This window comes from Erythrolamprus reginae, chromosome 6, assembly GCF_031021105.1.
Source record: "Erythrolamprus reginae isolate rEryReg1 chromosome 6, rEryReg1.hap1, whole genome shotgun sequence".
NCBI lineage: Eukaryota > Metazoa > Chordata > Lepidosauria > Squamata > Dipsadidae > Erythrolamprus > Erythrolamprus reginae.
The window spans coordinates 61,352,793-61,376,873 of NC_091955.1; the positions used below are offsets into that span (position 1 = coordinate 61,352,793).

At 40.4% G+C, this 24,081-nt stretch overlaps 1 protein-coding gene across 1 annotated transcript in view; it reads left to right on the forward strand.

Moving 5' to 3' along the window:
* Window positions 1–2,697: 2,697 nt before the first annotated feature.
* Window positions 2,698–24,081, forward strand: part of FAM234B (family with sequence similarity 234 member B) — a 44,835-nt gene continuing 23,451 nt past the window's right edge. Inside the window, exons 1-6 of the mRNA XM_070755972.1 lie at window positions 2,698–2,810; window positions 11,096–11,488; window positions 14,886–14,984; window positions 15,747–15,935; window positions 17,075–17,205; window positions 17,608–17,755. Of these exons, the coding sequence (XP_070612073.1) occupies window positions 2,774–2,810; window positions 11,096–11,488; window positions 14,886–14,984; window positions 15,747–15,935; window positions 17,075–17,205; window positions 17,608–17,755 (997 nt within the window). The 5' untranslated portion in view covers window positions 2,698–2,773. The remainder of the gene's footprint in view (window positions 2,811–11,095; window positions 11,489–14,885; window positions 14,985–15,746; window positions 15,936–17,074; window positions 17,206–17,607; window positions 17,756–24,081) is intronic.

Genomic DNA, 24,081 nt, shown 5'->3' on the forward strand with positions numbered 1-24,081 from the left:
AACAATCTGAAGAAAGATTTGCAAGGACAGTCAAACTGTTAATATACTGTAGATCTTATTTATAATAATGCAACATTTCCATCCATGAAGTAATGGGCAGAAATTTGTTAGACAGAGGTCTAACCTAGAGATAAGGATAAATTTTCTCACAGTGAGAACATTCAATGGAACAGATACTGGGTGCTCCATCAATGGAGGTTATCAAAAATAGATTGGACAGCCATTTGACAGAAATGATAAAAGATTTTCTGCCTTGAGTAGGAGATTGGACTAGGAGACATACAAGGTACCTTCCAGCCCTATGATTTTATGTTTAGATATTCACTAACCTGCATTCTCTCTCTCTCTCCCCCCACTCTCTCCTATCTATCTATCTATCTATCTATCTATCTATCTATCTATCTATCTATCTATCTATCTATCTATCTATCTATCTATCATCTATCTATCAATCTATCTATCTATCTATCTATCAATCTATCTATCATCTATCTATCTATCTATCTATCTTTCCATCTCTCTCTCCATCTCTCTCTCTCTCTCCATCTCTCTCTCTCTCTCTCCATCTCTCTATCCATATCTATCTATCTATCTATCTATCTATCTATCTATCTATCTATCTATCTATCTATCTATCTATCTACCTACCTACCTACCTCCATCTCTCTCTCTCTATCAATCAATCAATCAATCAATCAATCTATCTATCTATCTCTCCATCTATCTTTCCATCTCTCTCTCTGTCCATCTATCTCTCTCTCTCTCTCCATCTATCTCTCCATCTCTATCTATCTATCTATCTATCTATCTATCTATCTATCTATCTATCTATCTATCTATCTATCTATCTCCATCTATCTATCCATCTATCTATCCATCTCTCTCTCTCTCTCTATTTATCTATCTCCATCTATCTCTCCATCTATCTCTCCATCTATCTATCATCTATCTATCTATCTATCTATCTATCTATCTATCTATCTATCTATCTATCTCCATCTCTCTCTCTATCATCTCCATGTATCTCTCCATCTCTCTCCCTCTCTCTCTCTCACTCTATCTATCTATCTCCATCTATCTCTCCATCTATCTCTCCATCTCTCTATCTTTCTATTTCTCTCTCTCTTTCTATCATCTATCTCTATCTTATATTAGTCATTTATCTTTGAAAAGGTATTTTGTGATCCAGGCCAAAAAGACTGTGGCATCACACATACTCCCATGGATTGTTCCAGATCACTGTCAGCTTTCTCTTGTAGGTTACAGAGGTTCTTAGCTGGAGCCAAAGTCCACCTTGGCCGCAAATCAAAATTGTGTTGAATATTGAGGCATTAGTGTTTATATACCTGGGACTACAAATATTGATGGTGCTATTTGCAGAACCAAAAATGTTGGTGCCAAGAAGAGATGCACCCAGAAGGAGAAGCAACGCATTCCAGTGGTAGAAAAAAAATTCTGATCCTGGAGGTAGTATACTGTAAGTGGAAACGCTAATGGGAGTATCCTGGTTGGAAAGTTTGTTTTCATTCTCCGACCCTTGGACGACTTTTGACTAGGGACCAAAAGCACTTGAAAGGTGCTTCCTCTGAAAATGCCTTCTAATGTGCCCAACCCCTCCAATGTTTGAAACTCCTCCCCCCCAAAAAAATTAAAATAGGGCTCCCCACAGGGAAACTCTCATCCCAGTACATCAAGGGCAGAAGCATTCTGTTTGGTTTGGCTTTTTATGTCAGAAAGCAGATAAAAGAATCAGACCATGAAAGAAACAGCAAAACTCCTTGTTGACTCTCGTCCCTTCCAATAGAAACATAGAAACATAGAAGATTGATGGCAGAAAAAGACCTCATGGTCCATCTAGTCTGCCCTTATACTATTGCCTGTATTTTATCTTAGGATGGATATATGTTTATCCCAGGCAGGTTTAAATTCAGTTACTGTGGATTTACCAACCATGTCTGCTGGAAGTTTGTTCCAAGGATCTACTACTCTTTCAGTAAAATAATATTTTCTCACGTTTCTTCTGATCTTTCCCCCAACTAACCTCAGATTGTGCCCCCTTGTTCTTGTGTTCACTTTCCTATTAAAAACACTTCCCTCCTGAACCTTATTTAACCCTTTAACATATTTAAACGTTTCAATCACGTCCCCCCTTTTTCTTCTGTCCTCCAGCCTATACAGATTGACGTCATTAAGTCTTTCATGATATGTTTTATGCTTAAGATCTTCCACCATAAGTTTTATGCTTAAAACCTTCCACCAATGCCTCACAGCTGTCTCTTTCGAAGGAAAGGAATTTACAAACGGAAATCATTCGATTGAAAAATGTGATTTACTATACGGGGGTGGGGGAGTAGGAGAACTCCTGGCGCCTACCGAATATTAACTATTTCCCAAGAAGTCCCAGTTCCAATATTAGCAAAGTTTGGCTCGTCTCTTTAGTGTCCTAGCCGGAATGGATCCTTTTAAAAAACAACTGGTACCCAGCATTTTAAAGGAAAGCTGAAGTGGATCCCTTGCATCATGTCATAGCATCCATCTGCTTAGAAAAAACAAAATGCCTCGCTGACACCCCCCCCCCCTTTTAAGGCGGCCTCAGCTGTAAAATATATACAATCGCAAAGCTAATGACAAACGTAGGCTTTCGTTTCTCCACCTACGTAATTTTCGTGCAAGCGCGCTGAAGACCATTAACACCTTCAGGTCTGGATGACTGCAAAACTACACTTCCCAGGAGGCAGAAGAGCCGGGCGCATGCGCGTCTCCTGCCTCCAGCATGGCTACGGTGTTGTCACGGGCGCTGAAGCTGCCAGGTAGGGGTCTTGAAGGGCTTGCAGCGCGCCAAACGCCGGTGGGAAATGCAGAGTGGGCAGGATGGGGATGGCATCCCTGGAGTATGCAGGGTTGGGGGGTTTCAGGCTCGGGTTTCTGGGTCCGAGAGAACATCCGGGTCCCATCTGGAGAATAGATCCACCAGCCTCCTCCCCGCTTGTATCCGGGTCCCAGCAGGTGCCCTTTATCTCTGACCACGATAGAAGGAAAGAAAGAAAGATGAATGGCTTGAAAGAATAAGGATAATTATTATAGGGACCGGAGAGGCGAATGCGATAAATCCTGGCTATCTTGGTTTGTGGATGGGCAGTATAGGTGCAGAGACCACCCAATTCTTTTGTGGGGAAGAAAGATTAACCTTGATGGCAGAAGAAACTGGGGCAGCGCTGGTCCCCAGGGAAAGTGATGGGGTGAAGCTTTGAGATAGAGGAATGAATAAGGCATTGTTTTATTGTTGCGACAGAGATGGAAAATAGCTCTGCCTGTTGGTGCAATCGTTGTTCCTAAGAGCAATTTGGACCGAAGTACTTGCTAGCCAGCATTTATTTTATTTTTTGCAAATATTTACATTTCACCAGGAATAACTTGTTTTGGAAGTAAAGGAATTATTTGAGAACTGGACAAACAGTGATAATGAGAGCCAGATACTTTCTGACTATGATACTACGGTTGCAATCACCTGCACTTTCATTCATGGAATTTTCAGGGGGCTTAAATAATGCTTGGGGGTTGGGGGGTTGGAATACTTTGTTTTGTTTCTTGGCAGAAAAGGGGAAAAGGCAGAGCAGACCCAATAATAATACAATCCTTGTTTATTGGCTGTGGTACCAGCTGTCCATTTGGAATCTGACCAGCTGTTAGTGAAAGTGTTGGGAAGGTTGTGCTTGATTTAACTGAGTTTTTGTCATCTCTTTAAACTTCAAGAGGTATAACTATAATTAAAGTCTTATTTTAAGCTTTTCATGGTTGAGTGAGGCTGCATATCAGGCTGCATACAAAGATTAGATTAGATTGGATTTATTTGATTTATACGCCGCCTCTCTCCGCAGAGTCGGGGCGGCTCACAACAATGGCAAAAACAGTACATAGTGACAAATCTAATATTTACCAATCTAATTACAGTTTTAGGTTAAAAAATTCATAAAAGCAACCCCAATACTGTATATATATAAAAAACAAGCACACAATCAATCATACACCAAAACAATATGGGCAAGGGGGAGATGTTGGGTTTTAAGGAGTTTATGAAAGGCAAGGAGGGTGGGGGAATCCTAATCTCAGGGGGGAGCTGGTTCCAGAGGGTCGGAGCCACCACAGAGAAGGCTCTTCCCCTGGGTCCCGCCAGACGACATTGTTTAGTCGACAGGACCCGGAGAAGGCCAACTCTGTGGGACCTAGGTCAATGAATAATAACTTTCTTGTACAGTTTGGCTTATCTTGTCCAATATTTTCTGTTGGGCTTGTCTTACCTTAAGAGTGAAGTCAATTAAGTGAGATAGATGAAATAGGAATATGATGAATAAACATGTTTGGTTTTTCTTTTTTACATTTTAATAGGTTTAAAGGCTGTAACGTTATGTAAAGATGCAGAGAAACATATTTAGAGAGAATTGAACAGTGACAATTGTGAACTGTGGTCTTGTCAGTGAATTGGGAAATTCTGGAAAATTAATTGAAAAATTCCAGTTAAATGCAGACTGAATGAGTGCAATGTGGCACATAATTTGACTTGGTGAGTTAGAGCCAGACAAATTGCAGACAAAATGAGAAATACACCTAAGAAGATGATTTTTTCTTCTGAAATGTAACATCTTGCTATTAACTAAAAACTAACTTCTAGTGGTTGTAACCATCAAAAGTAAATCAAGTATCCTATAGCAATATAAAGAGAATAATAATAATAATAACAACAATAATAATACCGTTAATAATAATAATAATAATAATAATAATAATAATAATAATAATATAATTTATTAGATTTGCATGCCGCCCCTCTCCGAAGACTCAGAGCGGCTTTGACAGAAGCAAGTTTGCTGTCATAATTAAAAGGCGGATAGAAACTGAGAGACTGTGTTCTAGTCCTGCTTTAGGCATGAGGTCAACTGAATGACTTGTGACTAGTAACATGCATCTAGTCCTAGGAAGAATACAATAGCAATCACTTCCAAAATCGTGCCAAGAAAACCTCAGGAAACCGGTCTGGGCAGGTGTGAGGAGTTAAGCCTGACTTAATGACCAAAAATGAAAGAAAGAAAGAAAGAAAGAAAGAAAGAAAGAAAGAAAGAAAGAAAGAGATGGAGAGAGAGGGAGAGGAAGGAAGGAAGGAAGGAAGGAAGGAAAAGGAAAAAAATATTGTGTAGAAAAGCCTTATGTTGGAATTGGATTAATAATGGTTGGCTTCAGATTCTGCTTTTCCTTGTATCTTATTATTTATTTATTTATTTATTGGATTTGTATGCCGCCCCTCTCCGCAGACTCGGGGCGGACTCGGGGCGGCTAACAACAGTAATAAAACAGCATACAATAATAATCAAATACTAAAGACAGTTAAAAACCCATTATTATAAAAACCAAACATACATACCATGCATAAAACATACATACCATGCATAAAATTGTAAAGGCCTAGGGGGAAAGAGTATCTCAATTCCCCCATGCCTGGTGGCAGAGGTGGGTTTTAAGCAGCTTACGAAAGGCAAGGAGGGTGGGGGCAATTCTAATCTCTGGGGGGGAGTTGGTTCCAGAGGGCTGGGGCCACCACAGAGAAGGCTTTTCCCCTGGGTCCCGCCAAGCGACATTGTTTAGTTGACGGGACCCGGAGAAGACCCACTCTGTGGGACCTAACTGGTCGCTGGGATTCGTGCAGCAGAAGGCGGTCCCTGAGATAATCTTGTTTGCTCTGGCATAGGTCTACAAATTCCCAGGAAGAGAAAGCCCTGGAGAATTGAGATAATGCACTTCTGTTTGGGAATTGTCTCAGCTGTCTTGCTTATCAAACTGAAACCACGTAATCCCCTATTAAAGCCTTTCCCCTTTTCTATGAAATACAGCCTTTTCTCTGAATTATTTTTCCTTGTAGAATGCAGTCATATAGCGTGTATCTTATATTTTTCCTTTCTCACCCACAAGCATTGAGACTATTTACCTCCAGTTGAGTTTGCGTAGTATGTTTTTTCTTCACATTTGACATTTGATTTGGAATAGGTTTTGGCTACTGATATTTTAAAATGTATTTTTAATCCTAAAAATAAAAAAAAAGGAGTTCTTAAATGAGGTAGCCTTCCGTGCCTTCCGTAAAGCTCTTAAAACCCACCTTTGTCGTCAGGCATGGGGGAACTGAAACACCTCCCCCGGCCACGTACAATTTATGTATGGTATGTTTGTGTGTGTGCTTGTTAATATAGTGGGGTTCTTTTTAAAACTATTTTAAATACTTAAATTTATTGAATTTATTTGGATTTGTACGATTGTTTATATTTTTTGTTGTGAGCCGCCCCGAGTTCGCGGAGAGGGGTGGCATACAAATCTAAATAATAAATAAATAAATAAATTGGAATAAAAATTGAAAATGCACAAATAGCCTCCATAACATTTTCAAAGCAGGGGAAATGTCTCAGTTCCATAGCTGCCACATAAATTCCAAAACATTAATGTTTCAGAAAGCAAAATATTGAGGCTCTTCTTGCTACAATAGCTTTGTCCGCAAGTTGGTCTTTGTTAATAATAAAGAGGATGCCCAAGGAGCGATCTTTGTTTTGAATTAGGTTAAATTCTCACTTAATTTTGTTACAGTTAAAAGGATATTTAAACACAATTGCAGTTGAAGTATAAAGCCTGGTAGGCCACCGAGTGCCGTGGAACACACTGGCAAACATAGGTACTGATTTTAGGATCCCGGATTTATGAATTATTTTTATATGGAGTTATGCGAGTTGTGGTTCAGCATTAAGATTCTGGGCTTATTGGCTGGAATGCCATCATCCAGGTTTGAGACCTTATTGTGATTCAATGGAGTGAGCTCACATCCTTGCCCCACTCCCTAACAGTTTGAAAGTGCAAATGCAAATAGATAAATAGGTATCACTTTGTTGAGAAGTTGCCCTGTGATGTCACGTTGGCCACATGACCACGGAAATCTCTTTGGAGAGTGCTGGCTCAATGGCCTAGAAATGGAGATGACCACCACCTATAGTTAGCAACAATTAGCTGAGTAAAATCTGCAGGGACTCCTTTTTTTTCACTTACCAATTTTACATTGCCTATCCAAAGCCGGCAAGAGAAACTGATGATTTAGTCTTTTGGTAAAGTTGATATGATTGGGTAAGTGATTCTTAAAAAAAAAATAACGGAAGGCACGTTTCTTCCTGTAGTAAACCATATTAGTTTAGATATGTTTCATGGAACTTTAAAGTGTGATCTCAAACATATTTATGGGAAGTAAGCAGTGGTGGGCTCCTATGGGTACGGTTAGGTACGCAGTATCGGTGGCAAAAATTTGGTCGGGTATACAGTACCGGTAGCAAAATTTTGATATTTTTTCTTTCTTCCCTTCTGGTCTCTGAGTATATTTTTCCTATCGTAGTAAATGAGGTTGAATGTGTATGATTTTAGAAGAGCTGTGTGTGTGTGTGTACATATACTTTATATGTATTAATACCACTCTACTACGCCCTGGTCAGACCACATCTGAAGTACTGCATCCAGTTCTGGTCACCACACTTCAAAAGAGACATTGAAACTCTGGAGAAGGTGCAGAAAAGAGCAACGAAAATGATTAGAGGACTTGAAAACAAGTCTTACGAAGAGAGATTGCGGGAACTGGGCATGGATAGCCTAGAGAAAAGGAGGGCCAGAGGGGACATGATAGCTGTATATAAGTATATGAGCGGTTGCCACAGAGAGGAGGGGGGCACTCTATTCTCCAGAGCACCAGAGGGCTGGACGGGGAACAACGGCTGGAAGCTGACCAAGGCGAGATTCAACCTAGAAGTAAGGAAGAACTTCCTGATGGTCAGAGCGATCAACCAGTGGAACAACCTGCCTGCGGAGGTTGTGAACTCCCCAACTCTGGACACTTTTAAGAGGAGATTGGACTGCCATTTGGCTGGGGTGCTTTAGGATTCCTGCTCAGGCAGGGAGTTGGACTTGATGACCTGCATGGTCCCTTTCAACTCTAACAATAAATAAATAAATAAATGAATGAATGAATGAATGAATGAATAAACAAACAAACAAACAAACAAAGTAGATAATCATGGCTGGATGGGGGGAATGCAATGGGGTAGCGAAAATGGAGCTCCACCCAGAACACCCAATTTGCACTGAAAGATGTTGAAACAAAATGCATAAGCCACGCCCATAATGTGGTAGTAAAATTTTTGGTAACCCATCACTGGAAGTAAGTCATACTGTTATACATGCTTATTTACAGGTTATGACCTTTAAAGCCCTTCATGGCATCGGACCAGAATATCTCCGAGACCGCCTTCTGCCGCACGAATCCCAGCGGCCAATTAGGTCCCACAGAGTGGGCCTTCTCCGGGTCCCATCAACTAAACAATGTCGGTTGGCGGGCCCCAGGGGAAGATCCTTCTCTGTGGCGGCCCCGACTCTCTGGAACCAGCTCCCCACAGAGATTAGAACTGCCCCTACCTTCCTCGCCTTTTGCAAACTCCTTTTAAAACCCACCTTTGTCGTCAGGCATGGGGGGACTGAGATATCTCCCCCGGGCCTATACAATTTATGTATGGTATGCTTGTATGTATGTCTGTTTAATAATGGTTTTTTTTAATATTTTAAATTGTAAATTATTAGATTTGTTATGAACTGTTTTTATTGTGTTGTGAGCCGCCCCGAGTCTACGGAAAGGAGCGGCATACAAATCTAATAAATAATAATAAAATAATAATAATAATGCATTGATAACAGTAGTTTAAAATTCCTTTCTATTTGAGCTATAAAGTCAAAATTATTTATTAACCACTTTATATTTCAAACATTACTTTAATAAAAACTGAAAAGTGTTGCTGTGATAACGCTAAACAAAATTTGGCTTCCTGAACATGTTTACAGATTTTTGGCTGCTAATCATGAAAATAACTTGTTATTTTTAATTATCACGTGCCATTTTGTAGTAACCATCTGTTTTTACACAATGGTAATGAACAACTTTCAGTATCTGTGGGTTGTGCTGCATACATAAAAGAAATATATGAAAACATGAAACTGTTGTTTATGCACATCCAGTACAACTGGAATATCTGCCGACATCTAAAAGTAATAGCTTTGCTTCTTGCAATAAACCTTGTGTATATCAAGTACTGTTGCTAAGGATGGGAAGTTGTGTAAGAAGTGGCATTACATTAAAAAATGATCACAATTATATTTGTATTCCGTCTGAAAGGCTCTATCAATGCCAAAGTTTTTCAGGAAACAAAACTTTGGAAAATTTTTGTTGTCCAGTGTAAGTTTACAGTAACAGGCCATAAACGATAGGCTACCAAATCAAAAGTATTTTAATTATTGTGCCTTGAAAAAAGTTGTAATGTTTTAACTGCCTCACCAAAAAGATGGTTAAGTGCATAGTTCCCCAACCTTTCTGCCTTTGCAGACCGGGGAGGGGGAGGGGGAGGGGGAGGGGGAGAGGAAATGGTTTCTCATGAGTGTGTGTACATGCAGCTCTATTTGTGTGAGTGGCAGGTAGGTGCACCTGCTGCGTGTGCAAATGGAGTGCATGTGCCCATGCTTGCCCACTTCTTGCACAAATGGGGATGTGCGTGCAAGGGCTCAAGGCCTGGTAGTGGGCCGCAACCTGGGGGTTGGAGACTCCTTGTTAAGAAGATAGAAGTTTGGTATACAGTGATCCCTCGTTTTTCTTGGAGGATGCGTTCCAAGATCACCCGTGAAAAACGAATTTCCGTGAAGTAGAGGAAAGATATATTTTTATGTATTTAATGAATATTTGGACTTTTAAAACCCACCCTTTGCATTAAACAGTCATTCAATGATGTTTCTCAGCTGGAACCACATGTGATATCCTACCAGTTTCTCTAATAGAGTACAGTAGTACTGTAGAAGAATTGTTATGAATTTTTAATGGATTTAAATTTTTTAATAGATTTAATGGATTTAAGCCCCCTTTGATTTATTTATTTATTATTATTTGTTTATTTATTATTTAGATTTGTATGCCGCCCCTCTCCGCAGACTCGGGGCGGCTCACAGCAGGATAATTTAAGCCGTGAAGTAGCGAATCCGCGAAAGATGAACTGCGAAGTAGCGAGGGATTACTGTATATAGGTTAACCATAAAGGAACAACATACTGTATTTTTTCAGAGTATTAGACACACCTTAGTTTTTGGGAAGGAAAATAGGGAAAAAAAATCTACCTATTTATCTGGCTCGCATCCTTAGTCTGGTCAGCTTCAGCACATTATTTTATCCCCTTGTTAGGGCTTAAAAAAAACCCTGTTTGGAAAAAGTAACAATGAAAGAGCTTGCAAGCTGGTAATAGCACCTTGTTAGGGCTGGAAAGAAACTTATTTGGAGCAAGTAGAGCAATGAAAAAAAACCTGTAAAGATTTAGGGCTGGAAAAACATTCTTCTGAGAGAGTAACAATGGAAAGAGCCCGCAAGCTCTTTCATTGTAAGAGCTGGGTAAGAGTTGGAAAGATCGTTAGCACCTCGTTGGGGTGGAAATAAAAGCTTTGAAAAAAAGCACATTCAGAATATAACACGCACCTAAATTTTCAGCCTTCAGGGAGGAAAAAGATGCATCTTATACTCTGAAAAATACGGTAATAGCTTCACAGATAATTGTTTTCTATTATAGAAGTGAAGGCATTAACAATTATATAATCCATACACTTCTTCAAAGAAAAACTCCCTACAGAGAAATGGTGATGAATAAATTTGTTAAATAAAAATAATATAATTCAAAATAAAATTTGAAATATAGGGAGACTTTTTCTTCTGCCCAACAGTGCCATCTCCATGCATCAAGCATGCCTGTTACCTTATGTAATAAATTGCCTTCCTATCTTTTAGATCAGTGTTTCCCAACCTTGGCAACTTGAAGATATCTGGACTTCAACTTCCAGAATTCCCCAGACAGCATTCGTTGGCTGGGGAATTCTGGGAGTTGAAGTCCAAATATCTTCAATTTGCCAAGGTTGGGAAGCACTGTTTTAGATGATTTTTAGTGGTCTTGAAAATACCACAAATTCTTTCATTATATTTCTCACTTTTCATCTACCTTCTCAGGTAAGAAGAGTCCAGACCTTGGAGAATATGACCCTCTCACTCAGGCTGACAGTGATGAGAGTGAAGATGACTTGGTCCTCAATTTGCAGAAGAATGGCGGAGTTAAAAATGGGAAAAGTCCCTTAGCAGACGTCCAGGATGTCGATTCCGATATGGAAACTAGTATAGCTAAGCAGCATCTCTCGGAGGGCATGACAGAAGAGTACCAAAGTGAAATGAACAATGGTTTGGAGCAGAAGACAACCAGTTCCTTGATGCTCTATTTGCGCACAGCCATCTTTTTACTCACTGTGATTATCTCCATGATCCTTGTGTTGGTGTGCGCTTTCCTCATTCCTTGTCCACCAAGAGACTTGCATAATACTTGGATTCACAACTTAGGACAGGTGGCAGGTATGAAATATCTGAAAATAACATTTTAAATCATGAAATGTATACCCCACCAAGAAACATACTGAGAGTTTTGTTGAAACTATAGGTACAAATAGAAGCAAATGTAAAATACCTAATTTTTTTTTACTCTTATTAAATATATACTGTATGTTATACTGTCTCTTTGAAATTTCGACTGTATCTGTATATATTGCCACCAATCTAGTTTAAACCCTTCTTCTTGCAAGTTATGTCTTGTTTTTAGTTTCATTTGTTAATCTAATAATTCTTTATACTTTGGTGTCCTTCTATCCTGCATCAAGTTAGGGTGGCAGATCGCATCTAATGGGGATATCCAATCTGGTACTGTTAGAAAGTGATCTTTCTTAATATCTTTCCAGACTTCTAATAAATACTTTCTTATTGTATGACTTTTAAAATAAGAATGTGTCCTATCTTTATCATACCAGAGGAAGGCATGCCATCCAAGCATCAAGTCATGCCCTTCCAGATTTAATATTCTTCTGTTTTCTATTGTTACCCATTCCTTAATCCAAGTTAATGCGGCTGCCTTATAATATAATTTCCAATTGGGCAAGGCAAATCTACCTCTTTCCTTTATATCTTCTAGTATGTTTAACTTTATTCTTGCCTTCTTATGTTGCCATATAATTTTTTTAACAATTGTTGTTAAATCTTTAAAGAATTTCCCCCCTGGATTTATAGGTAATACTTGAAATAGGAACAATATCTTAGGTAATACAGCGATCCCTCGATTTTCGCGATCTCGAGCTTCGCGAAACGCTATATCGCGATTTTTCCCACCCGATGACGTCACTCTCTTCCTTCCTTTCTCATCTTTCTTTCTCTCTCTCTTTCTCTATCTTGCTTCTTCCTCTCTCACACTCTCTTCCTCCCTCTCTCATCTCTTTCTTTCCTTCTCTCTCTTTCTCTATCTCTCCCCCTCTTGCTGGCGGGCGGCAGGCAGGCGGGCGGGCGAGCGGGGGCATCAGCGAGGAGCCGGGGTTTCCCCTTTGCGTCGGCGGCGGGGAAACCCCGATCTTCGTCGGCTCGCTGCTGCTGTGCTGCCGAGCAGATCAGCTGCTGGGCTGCCGCAGCAGCAGTGAGCAGACGAAGATCGGGGTTTCCCCACCGCCCACGCAAAGGGGAAAGCCCGATTCGGCTCCTCGCTGCTGCCGCCGAGCAGATCAGCTGCTGGGCGGCCGCAGCAGCAGCGAGCAGACAAAGATCGGGGTTTCCCCGCCGCCCACGCAAAGTGGAAAGCCCGATTCGGCTCCTCGCTGCTGCCGCCGAGCAGATCAGCTGCTGGGCGGCCGCAGCAGCAGCGAGCAGACGAAGATCGGGATTTCCCCGCCGCCCACGCAAACTCCACCATCTGTGCATGCGCGGCCATGGAAAAAAGGGCGCGCATGCGCAGATGGTGTTTTTACTTCCGCAACCCTACATCGCGAAAAATCGATTATCGCGAGGGCTCTTGGAACGGAACCCTCGCGATAATCGAGGGATCACTGTACATTCATTTTGATGGTTGCTATTCTTCCCATGAAAGATAATTTTAAACTATTCCAAATTTCTAAGTCTTTTTTAATTTCTTCAATTACCAAGAAACATACGGAGAGTTTTGTTGAAACTATAGGTACCAATAGAAGAAAATATTTGTAGCTCAGGGTTGAAATGAGGGCTCTTTAGTGCTCTCTGACCTTGATTTTTGATCTAGGTAACATCATAGTTGCAAAAAGGTAATATCATCAATGCATCAAAACTACCAGTTTGGGTGATCCGGTTCGAACTAGGAGGAACCCACCTCTGCAGTGCATATAAGGTGTGCGGTTTGCCGTCAGTCTAGATCAGTGATGGTGAACCTATGGCATGGATGCCACAGGTGGCATGTGGAGCCATATCTGCTGGCATATCTGCTGTTGCCCTAGCTTAGCTCTAACATGCAGGTGTGTGCCGGCCAGCTGATTTTTGGCTTGCACAGAGGCTCTGAGAGGGCGTTTTTGGCTTCTAGAGAGCTTCCGCGGTATGGGGGAAGGAGTTTTTACCCTACCCCAACTCCAGGGAAGCCTTTGGAGCCTGGGGAGGGCGAAACATAAGTCTACCAGAAATTGGGAAACAGGCTGTTTTCAGCTTCCAGAAGGCCTCCGGGGCATTGAATTATGGTGTGGGCACTCACGCATGCACGGCAGCGCGTGGCCTCACTCTTTTGGCACCCGATTGAAAAAATGGTTCACCATCACTGGTCTAGAGTCTGGTGGCTTGCCTGTCAGTGCTAGTGGGGATGGTCTTAGAGATTATTTAGTTGGCTCTTTGGCAGTTTCTTGATTGGGGTATTTTATTTATACCATATTGAAAGTTTTATTTCAGTTTAGTAAAAGCTATCTTAGCTTATGTCCAATTAAGCAATTGTTCCAAATTATCTCAAATTCCATAAACAAAACATATTAAGGATTATTTTTATACCACTTACATAAATATATTTATTTAATTCTGTGGCAGTTATACTGTTCAAAGATTTATTTCCTTTGATTTTGAGTATAGCGATTACACATACATTGGACTAAATGCTCTATCCAGTTGAACATTTAATGGCTGGTAATTAATGTGCATATGTGAATCTATTGAGTCATACATGGGAATGTTAATTGAATTTGATCTTTGGACAGAGAGAAAAAACTGAGGGTTTAAATTTAAGTTCATTTAGTATTCCAGGAAACATAACACTTATCTTTTATTTCTTAATTTCCTTGATTTGTTATTCTATAGCTGGAAATGCCATTTTTAAATGCTGTTTTTGATATCTCCATGTTTCCCACTTCAGAATTATATGGAAATGATATAACTATTTTGATATTTAGTACAGAGCAAGATATTTAGCATGTGCAAGAGCTATTATGTAGTAGAGTGATGATCAGGATTTGTAGTTTCTAAAAACCACAGCATGATGGGAAGTAATCTTCAAAATAGCTTTACATCAGTAATTTATCTTTGCGGTTGTGTAGATTCCAGTTTGTTACTTTGGATCAGTCGTGACATCAATTTTGTTCAATTCCTGTTTTCCTCATTTTGAAATATTGCAGAACTCATATCATGCAACTCATGTTCTTGGATTTTAGGTGATCTGAATCTTTTAAAATATTTGTAGCAAATAGCAGTGACAATGAGTTTCAAGGTTGAGATGAAAAGCTTCTCAAGAATGTAGTTTTGTGAGATGTTAGCTCAACAGAATTGATTACAGTGGTCAAGAAATATATCTGAGTGGGCTAAGAGGAGAAAGTAGTGAGATTATGTTTACCCCAAGATTTTTATGATACCTGTATCGATAGCTATCCTGAATATGCTTAGAATAGATGAGAGTTGCACCCTGGACAAATAATTATTCCACCTTATTTTTCAGATGGAGTTCTGTTTCCACCAGAACTTTTTGATGTAAATAATGATGGTCTCCCTGATGTCTTACTTTCCTTCACAGCTTTAAAAAATGCTAGCGTATTGGGTAAGTGTACAAGTTGTAATACATAATTTCAGAATTCAGAGCTTAATGAAAGTATAGCAAGCTGGCAATCCACAAACTCAACCTTCTCTCTAGCAAACTTGCCTGCAAGGAATGTGAACACAATTTTTTCATAACTGAGTGACAGTTTTTAAGTGTCTTTGATTTCTTACTGAATAATTACTTCAATTAATTAGTTGAGAATTCATTTCCTATGACACATTGCAATGTACAGTGGTACCTCTACTTACGAACTTAATTCATTCCGTGGCCAGGTTCTTAAGTAGAAAAGTTTGTAAGAAGAAGCAATTGTTCCCTAGGAATCAATGTACAGTAAAAGCAAATAATGCGTGCGATTGGGGAAACCACAGGGAAGGCGGAGTCTGTGTTTCCTCCCAGGAGATTCCTAGAGCGGCCCCATGGAGGCTTCTCCCCGCCTTTTCCAGCCCTGTTTCCTCCCAGAAGATTCCTAGAGAGGCCCCACAGGGGCTTCTCCCTGCCTTTTCTGGTTACAATTTCGGAGGCTCGGGTTTGTAGGTGGAAAATGGTTCTTGAGAAGAGGCAAAAAACCCCTTGGAACACCCAGTCCTTATCTAGAAAAGTTTGTAAGTAGAGGCATTTGAAGGTAGAGGTACCACTGTATACTTTACTTTCCAAGTAGCCTTGGAAACATTTGAAAGTAGCACAACCCTCCACAGCAGTTTTTTTTTTCCTTTTTCATTATAGAAAGATCAATTTACCTCTCTTACATGTGCCCTTTTACAGGTGTCTCCACACCGTGGGTAACAATAATGGCACTTTCGGGTATGAACGGGAGCATTTTATGGTCCAGTCCTGTTAAAGAAGAGATTCTGGGTGTGCAGTGTAAGAATTTGGACTCTGCATTCTCTGCAGAGCCTGTTTGCCTTGTTACTGGGACCTCTACATTCCTCAGTCTTCTGAATGCCTCATCAGGTAAGTTGATTTAGTGCAGCTAATAATTCACACTATTGAAAATGGGGAGTTTTCTGATTCGTGGTTTTTATTAGAAGGAGACCTTGTTGGAGACCTTTTCTTTTCTTTTCTTCCAACACTTGATCTTTTTAGATGAGAAGTGTCAAGGATCTACTGTGCCATTGAATTGTCAACCTTCTTTCTTCACGGCTAACTACTGTATATGGATTACTTTTAATAATAATAATAATAATAATAATTATTATTATTATTAATTGGATTTGTTTGCCGCCCCTCTCCGTAGACTCGGGGCGGCTAACAACAATAATAAACACAACATGTACAATCCAATAATAAAAAAACCAACCAAAAACCCCTATTATAAAACCAAACATACACACAAACATACCATGCATAACTTGTAATGGCCTAGGGGGAAGAGCTATCTCAACTCCCCCATGCCTGGCGGTATAAATGAGTCTTGAGTAGTTTACGAAAGACAGGGAGGGTGGGGGCAGTTCTAATCTCCGGGGGGAGTTGGTTCCAGAGGGCTGGGGCCACCACAGAGAAGGCTCTTCCCCTGGGGCCCGCCAAATGACATTGTTTAGTCGACGGGACCCGGAGAAGGCCACTTAAAGTTAAAACAAAAGTTTTAAAAGTGCCATATTTTTCGGACTATAAGACACACCTTTTCCCTACCAAAAAAGGATGAAAATTTGGGTGCGAGATATATTCCACATGTAGGCCTATCCAGCCTCTTAAACAGAGGTTTCAGAGGCTGAAAAAAGCCTCTGAAAAGAAGCTTTACGAAAAACACCTCTGAAACGGAGCTTCAGAAAAAAAACCTTCTGAAATGGAGGTTTCAGAGGCAGGAAAAAAAAACAAAGCACAGAGCTCACAACCAATGAACCTGTTCCTAAAATTCACCTCTGCAATCAGCTGATTGGGGAGTTGAAGGCCATAACTCTTAAAGTTGCCAAGGTTGGAGACCCCTGCTCTAGCCAGTTGGTAAGATACTTCTTGGTTGATACAAATTTATACTGTATATTGTGTATTATATGGTGTGAGTCACCCTGAGTCCTCAGAGAGGGGCGGCATAGAAATCCAATTAATAAAATAAATAAATAAATAAATAAATTTTATCGTATATCACCCTTTAGGGAAACCAGTTTGGACCTTTGATTCCACCCACTTTTCCAATGGAATCTTGGCTGCTCCAGCTGTTATTATACCTGATGTGGATGGAGATCGGGTCAGCGATTTGATGGTCTTGACCCTTGGAAAAACACAGGTAGGATGCACTTCCCAAGCCTGGATAAGGAAGGAGGAAGATCTGAACCCATTATTTTCTTATAGCTTATCCCAGCAAGGTGTCCAAGATATTTAGAGAGTAACAGATTAGGCTAGAATAACTGCTTAATGATTAGCCTTCCACAATGTGCCAGACTTGGTTTCTGAAGCAGAAAAATATTATAAACTTTTGTTTATTCAAAAACTACTAACTCAGTTTTCCCCACAGCATCTGACCCTTGGATAGATTGGCTAAATAAGAAACCTGAAAAGATTTAACAGGATGCAGCTAGAAAATAATAATAAAAAATGTTTTTCATTCACTTTTTCTTGGATGTGCATTGGATAGATTGTGATTGGATTCCCATCTTCACATTTCCTCTTCCTTTTTTTTCTTATGCAGCCAGAATTAAGTTTTATCCTGATATCGGGTAAAACTGGAAACCCAGTGGGAGGACCTGTGAAATACAGTATCAATAGAAGTGGAAAACTGATTGATCCACAGGCTTATGTCACCTGTCATGGAGCAGTCTACATCCTGTTTGGCTTTGGTAAAATGTCCAGTTGCTTTCTTATTCTTATTTCTAAAGCATACTGAAATTACATAGTTTGATCCATAAACCATGGTAGCATTACTTAGGTCCCGATAACAAGCATTTAATGGGCTTCGCCTTCAGGATACTTATTTCTTTAAATTATAAATGCCAAAATCATATCAAGCACAGCAATTTTCATTCCTAAAGAATATCTAGTTGGCTTGGTGGGTATAAAATGAAATCACTATGGGCAAGACTTTTCTGTAAAGCCCAACTCTATTCAATATCTTTAAAAAACTCCTTTTATCAACTCCTTTTCTTTTACATATACAGTAATACCTCGTCTTACGAACCTAATTGGTTCCGGAAGGAGGTTCGTAAGGCGAAAAGTTCATAACACTAAACAATGTTTCCCATAGGAAACAATGTAAAAGCGATTAATGTGTGCAAGGGGGGGGGGAATTGCAAAATGGCGCTCCGCTGGGTGCCGCTGCCCGGCTGTCACCTTTTAAAACAGCCGGGGGGCTTCTCGGCGTTCTCCCGAACCCGAACTTTTCAGGTTCGGGTTCCGGAGGCCGCTGAGAAGCGCCCGGCTGTTTCAGAGGGTTACAGCCGGGTGGTGCCGCCCAGCGGAGCGCCGTTTTTGCAATCGGCAGCGGTGTTTTCGGCCGATTTGGAGGCTGAAACGGAGGTGGGGAATCCCAATAGGGAATTCCATGGGCGGAGCTTTAACGTCACAAAGACGTCCTTCCTGAAGGCCACGTTTCAGTCAACCAGGAAGGACATCTGCCTTTTTGTGATCTGTGGTGGGTTCATAAGTCGAAAAAGTTCGTATGAAGAGGCAAAAAATTCCCAAACCCCCGGTTCGTATCTCGAAATGTTCGTATCACAAGGGGTTCGTATCACGAGGTACCACTGTATATATAACTGGTACTATATTGCTTAGAAAGGTACCAATTTCTTCCATATAAAAAAGTTAAAAATATAATGATATCTAAGCAGAAAATGAGCAGAAAATGTTCCGAGGAGCAGAGGAAAGAAAAAAAAAACCCAGCTCTTAATTGAAAAGATGATTTTGGAAAACTGCAAGAGAAGGAACATCAACTTGAATGCAAAAGAAGGTATTCAACTTCCTGCCACATGATTGGATAATCAAGTGCCTAGAAGGAGTCAATAGAAATATCAGAAGCTTTGTGCAAAGTTCAATGGCATAGTGCAGTGATGGATAACCTTTTTGGCACTGAGTGTCAAAACTGGACCACATATGTGTGTACACACTGGAGTGCCGGAACCCGGAAGGGAGCAGCGTTCCAGTGTACATGCGCATGGCAACCAACTTCTTTTCTGGGTTCTGTTGTGCGCATTTGCGCTGAACCAACTGTCTGGCAAATATGCATGCAACGGTACCCAGAAGAACAGTTGGCGACGGCACGCATGCCCACAGAGAGGACTCATCATGGGCATAGTGGAAGACATAGTTGCCGGTCAATGGGGATAGGCTGGGAGAGATTAACAGCACGATTGGAGGAGTCCCACTGTCACCACTACTGTCTGTCATTGCACTGATTCCTTTGTCAACAAAACTGAACATATCAGGCCATGGCTATCAAACACCAGAAGCATCTTCCAAGCTATCATCCTTCCTTTACATGGAGAATCTGAAGCTGCATGGAAAAACGCCATCTAAAATAGAATCACTGCTCAATACTCTCTGTAGGTAGAGCTAAGACAGTGATGGCAAACCTTTTTTTCCCCGCAGGTGTCGAAAGAGTGTGGGTACATGCTATCGCTCATGCCCAAGTGCCCACACCCTTAATTCAATGCCTGGGGAGGGCAAAAACAGCCCCCCCCCCAAGGCATCTGGAGGCCAGAAATGGCCTATTTACCAACTTCTGGTGGGCCCAATAGGCTCGTGTTTTGCCCTCCCCAGGGTCAAAGGCTTCCTTGGAGCTGGGGGAGGGTAAAAAATACGCTCTCCCATCCTGCCGGAGGCTTTTTGGAAGCCAAAAATGCCCTCCCAGTGCCTCTGTGCCAGCCTAAAATCAGCTGGTCAGCACACACATGCACATTGGAGTTAAGCTAAGGCAACAGCTCGTGTGCCATCAGATATGGCTTCGCGTGCCACCTGTGGTACCTGTGCCATAGGTTCGCCATCACTTAGCTAAGATATTGCAATGGAGCTTGGCCTGGACAAATGTACCAACCTTACCACCCACAAGGGAAATTAGTAGAAATTGAAGGAATCTAGATGCCCTATGGAAATAACAACAAGAGTTAGAAGATCATCATATACAAATACCTGGATATCTTTCAAGTTGACAACATCAAGCACGTTAAAGTCAAGAAATTAGAAGGGAATATATGAAGGGAATACAGGTAGTCCTCGACTTACAAGTTTGTTTCATGATCGTTCAAAGTTATAACAGTACTGAAAAAAGTGACTTAAGGCCATTTTTTCACACTTACAACCATTGCAGCATTCCCACAGTCACGTGATTTACATTTGGATGCTTGACAGCTGTTTCATATTTCTGATGGTTGCAGTGCCTTGTCATCATGTGATTATCTTTTGCAACTTTCTGACAAGCAAACTCAAACGGGGAAGCCAGATTTACCTAACAGCTGTGTCACTAATTTAATAGCTTCAGTGATTCATTTAACAAATGTGGTAAGAAATGTCGTAAAATTGGACAAAGCTCATTTAGCAAATTTCTCACGTAGCGACATAAATTCTGTGCTCAATTGTCATACATCGTGGACTACCTGTATAAAAGATCTTGAAAGTCCAAACTCAGAAATGCAGTCAAGGCAATGAACACGTGGGCCATTCGAGTCATTAAATACACAGCTGGAAGTATGGATTGGATCCAAGCAGAACTAAAAGCCCTAGATAGGAAAGCAAGAAATATAATGACAATGAATCATGGTCTTCATTCACGCAGTCATGTTGGCAGACTACTTACTAAGAATCATCGATGGGTATGAAATGTTGCAAGTACAATAAAAGTTGAAGAAAAAGAGGATTGGAAGAATATCTGAAGGACGGTGGAGAAGATACAAGTTTGTACACAGTGAAGGCTTATTGAATACCAGAGAGACCAAATTGGTTTACAAGAAAGATCAAATTAAAAATAGAAAAGAAACAACAATACAAGAGCACGCAACAGATTTAAATTTAATATTAACCGCTCCAAACTTGACTGTAAAAAATATGACTTCAGTAACCGAGTTGTCGAAGCTTGGAACTCATTACCGGACTACATAGTGTCATCCCCAAACCCCCAACACTTTACCCTTAGATTATCTATGGTTGACCTATCCAGATTCCTAAGAGGTCAGTAAGGGGCGAGTACAAGTGCACTAGAGTGCCTTCCGTACCCTGTCCTTTTGCTCTCCTGTATCTCCTATACCTTTCTTCTATTCCTATATCTCTTATTCTATCCTTTCATTGATATGTTCTATTACTTTATCTTCTTTTCTGTTCTTTCATAGATATATTTTACTATGAGTATCTCCTCTCTGTCTCTCTCTCTCTCTATATATATATATATGTCACATGTTTTTTGCTGAATTTGAAAATTAAGGGAGACTAGGATAGATCTATTTCGGCCTTATTTTGGCCTCATCAGCTAGCCATACCCACTGGGACTTGAACCTGCAACCTTTGCCTTGTAAAGCAGAGAATTATCCTCTAGGCTACAGTATCCAATCCCTTCAGCTCTGCACCAGGGAAGGGTTACATATTTTTGCGTCGAATCACCCTGCAGGATGTAAGTGGGTATATATATATATATATATACCCACTAAAACTCTCATTGTGTATTGGATGAAATAAATAAATAAAATAAGAGATATGGAAGGGCAATTACATGATCAACGCACACACACACAAACACACACACTCACCCCTATCTACCTACCTAGCATTCAAAGTAGATATCAAGAAAACCTGGCAGTTGCTAAGAGCTGGTAAGTTGAAAAGAGACACAAAGGGACTAATTCTGACTGCACAAACTAAGCTTTAAGAACAAAGCTAGAATTGAGAAGATGTTACCAGACAGCAAATGCCACCTCTGCAAAGAAGCTGAAAGAAGAGTGGCTGCCTGTTTAACTGCTGCCAGACGATCTCACAGACCGACTGCAAATAATGGCATGACAAAGTAGCAATAATGTCGCCTTGGAAGATCTGCAAGAAATCCCATTTGTCTGCAAGCAAAAACTATTGGAAAACAAAGTAGTCAAAGTAATGGAAAATGAAGAAGATAAAGTGCTCTGGGATTTTAGAGTTCAAACATACAAGCACCTGCCACAGAACATCCTAGAATTAACAATTGTTGATAAGAAAGGCAAAAAAAAGTCTGGATAATGGATGTTGCAGGACCTGGAGACAGTAAAAGAGAAGGGACTCTCTGAAAAATCACAAAGTACAAAGGCCTACAAATAGAAGTAAAGACCTTGGTATACTAATAACAAAAGATTTAAGTGCCAAAGCCCACTGCAACAACATAGCCAAGAAGGCTTCAAGAGTTGTAAACCTAATCCTACGTAGCTTCTGCTCTGGCAATCTCACACTACTTACCAGAGCTTACAAAACTTTTGCCAGACCCATCCTCGAATACAGCTCATCTGTTGGAACCCATATCACATCTCAGACATTAACACCCTTGAAAATGTCCAAAGATACTTCACCAGAAGAGCCCTTCACTCCTCCACTCGAAATAGAATACCCTACAAGACTAGACTTTCAATCCTGGGCCTAGAAAGTCTAGAACTAAGATGCCTTAAACAAGATCTAAGTATTGCCCACAAGATCATATGCTGCAACGTCCTGCCTGTCGGTGACTACTTCAGCTTCAACCACAACAACACAAGAGCACACAACAGATTTAAACTTAATATTAACCGCTTCAAACTTGACTGTAAAAAATACGACTTCAGTAACCGAGTTGTCGAAGCGTGGAACTCATTACCGGACTACATAGTGTCATCCCCAAACCCCCAACACTTTACCCTTAGATTATCTACGGTTGACCTATCCAGATTCCTAAGAGATCAGTAAGGGGCGAGTACAAGTGCACTAGAGTGCCTTCCATCCCCTGTCCTATTGCTCTCCTATATCTCCTATTCCTTTCTTCTATTCCTATATCTCTTCTTCTATTCTTTCATTGATATGTTCTATTACTTTATCTTCTTTTCTATTATTTCTTAGATATATTTTACTATGAGTATCTCCTCTATAACCTTCATCATGTATTTTACTATGTGTATATAGATATATACCCACTAAAACCCTCATTGTGTATTGGACAAAATAAATAAATAAAAATAAAATAAATAGAACGAATGTAGATCGAATCCTAAGATAAAATACAGGAAATAGTATAAGGGCAGACTAGATGGACCATGAGGTCTTTTTCTGCCATCAATCTTCTATGTTTCTATGTTTCTATGAATGTGGCAAAAGAAAGCAGAGATAGTATCAATATTCCTATACACCTTGGCTGCAACCCAAAAACATCTGGAGCACCGCTTAAACACCAACATTGACAAAATTGCCATCAGAAGGAGCTTTATGTGCAAAAGCTTACATCCTGCAGCAATAACTTTAACAGAATCAAACAACGTCTGTCTATCCCTGTCCTCAGAAAAGATTTGATTGGTTAAAATGCCAAATCCAGCCTAAACATCTGGCTGACTATGGGATCAACCATAATAACAATTTAGATAATGGATCACATGGATACCAATGCAAAGAGCCTTGTTCATGTGTTCTGCACTAAATGAGTGCAGGGCTTGCCATGTTTTTTTCTGGGAAAACACGAAGACTAAATGTAAAAAGCTCTAACAGAAAAAATCCACTGAGCTGGTGATAACATAAACCCGCTTATGTTCTGTCGGGCTCTCTGGTAGAATCCTCCCAAAAATTCACAGGTACAAATTTCAGACACACACACATTTGAAAATTCAAAACAATGTTCTTTATAATGAAAATTCACTTAAACCAAGCCCTCTTTTGGTATAGCAAAGAGCACTTGTCTCCAAACAAACTGGTAATTTATACAAGTCCCTTATCAGTTCTGTGATACCTAGCTTGCAGCTGTGAGGCAATTCACAGTCCTTCTTCTTTCACAAAGTGAAACACACTTTGCGGGGAAAAATCAGCACACAAAAAGTCAAAGTCAGTAAAGCAGGCACGAAACACAAAGTCAGTAAAGCAGGCACGAAACACAACGATCAGATAATCCTCCACAATGGCCAAACCCACAGGCTGCTATTTATAGCAGCCTCACTAATTACCACAGCCCCACCCAACCACAAGTGGCCTCATTTTCTTTGATAAT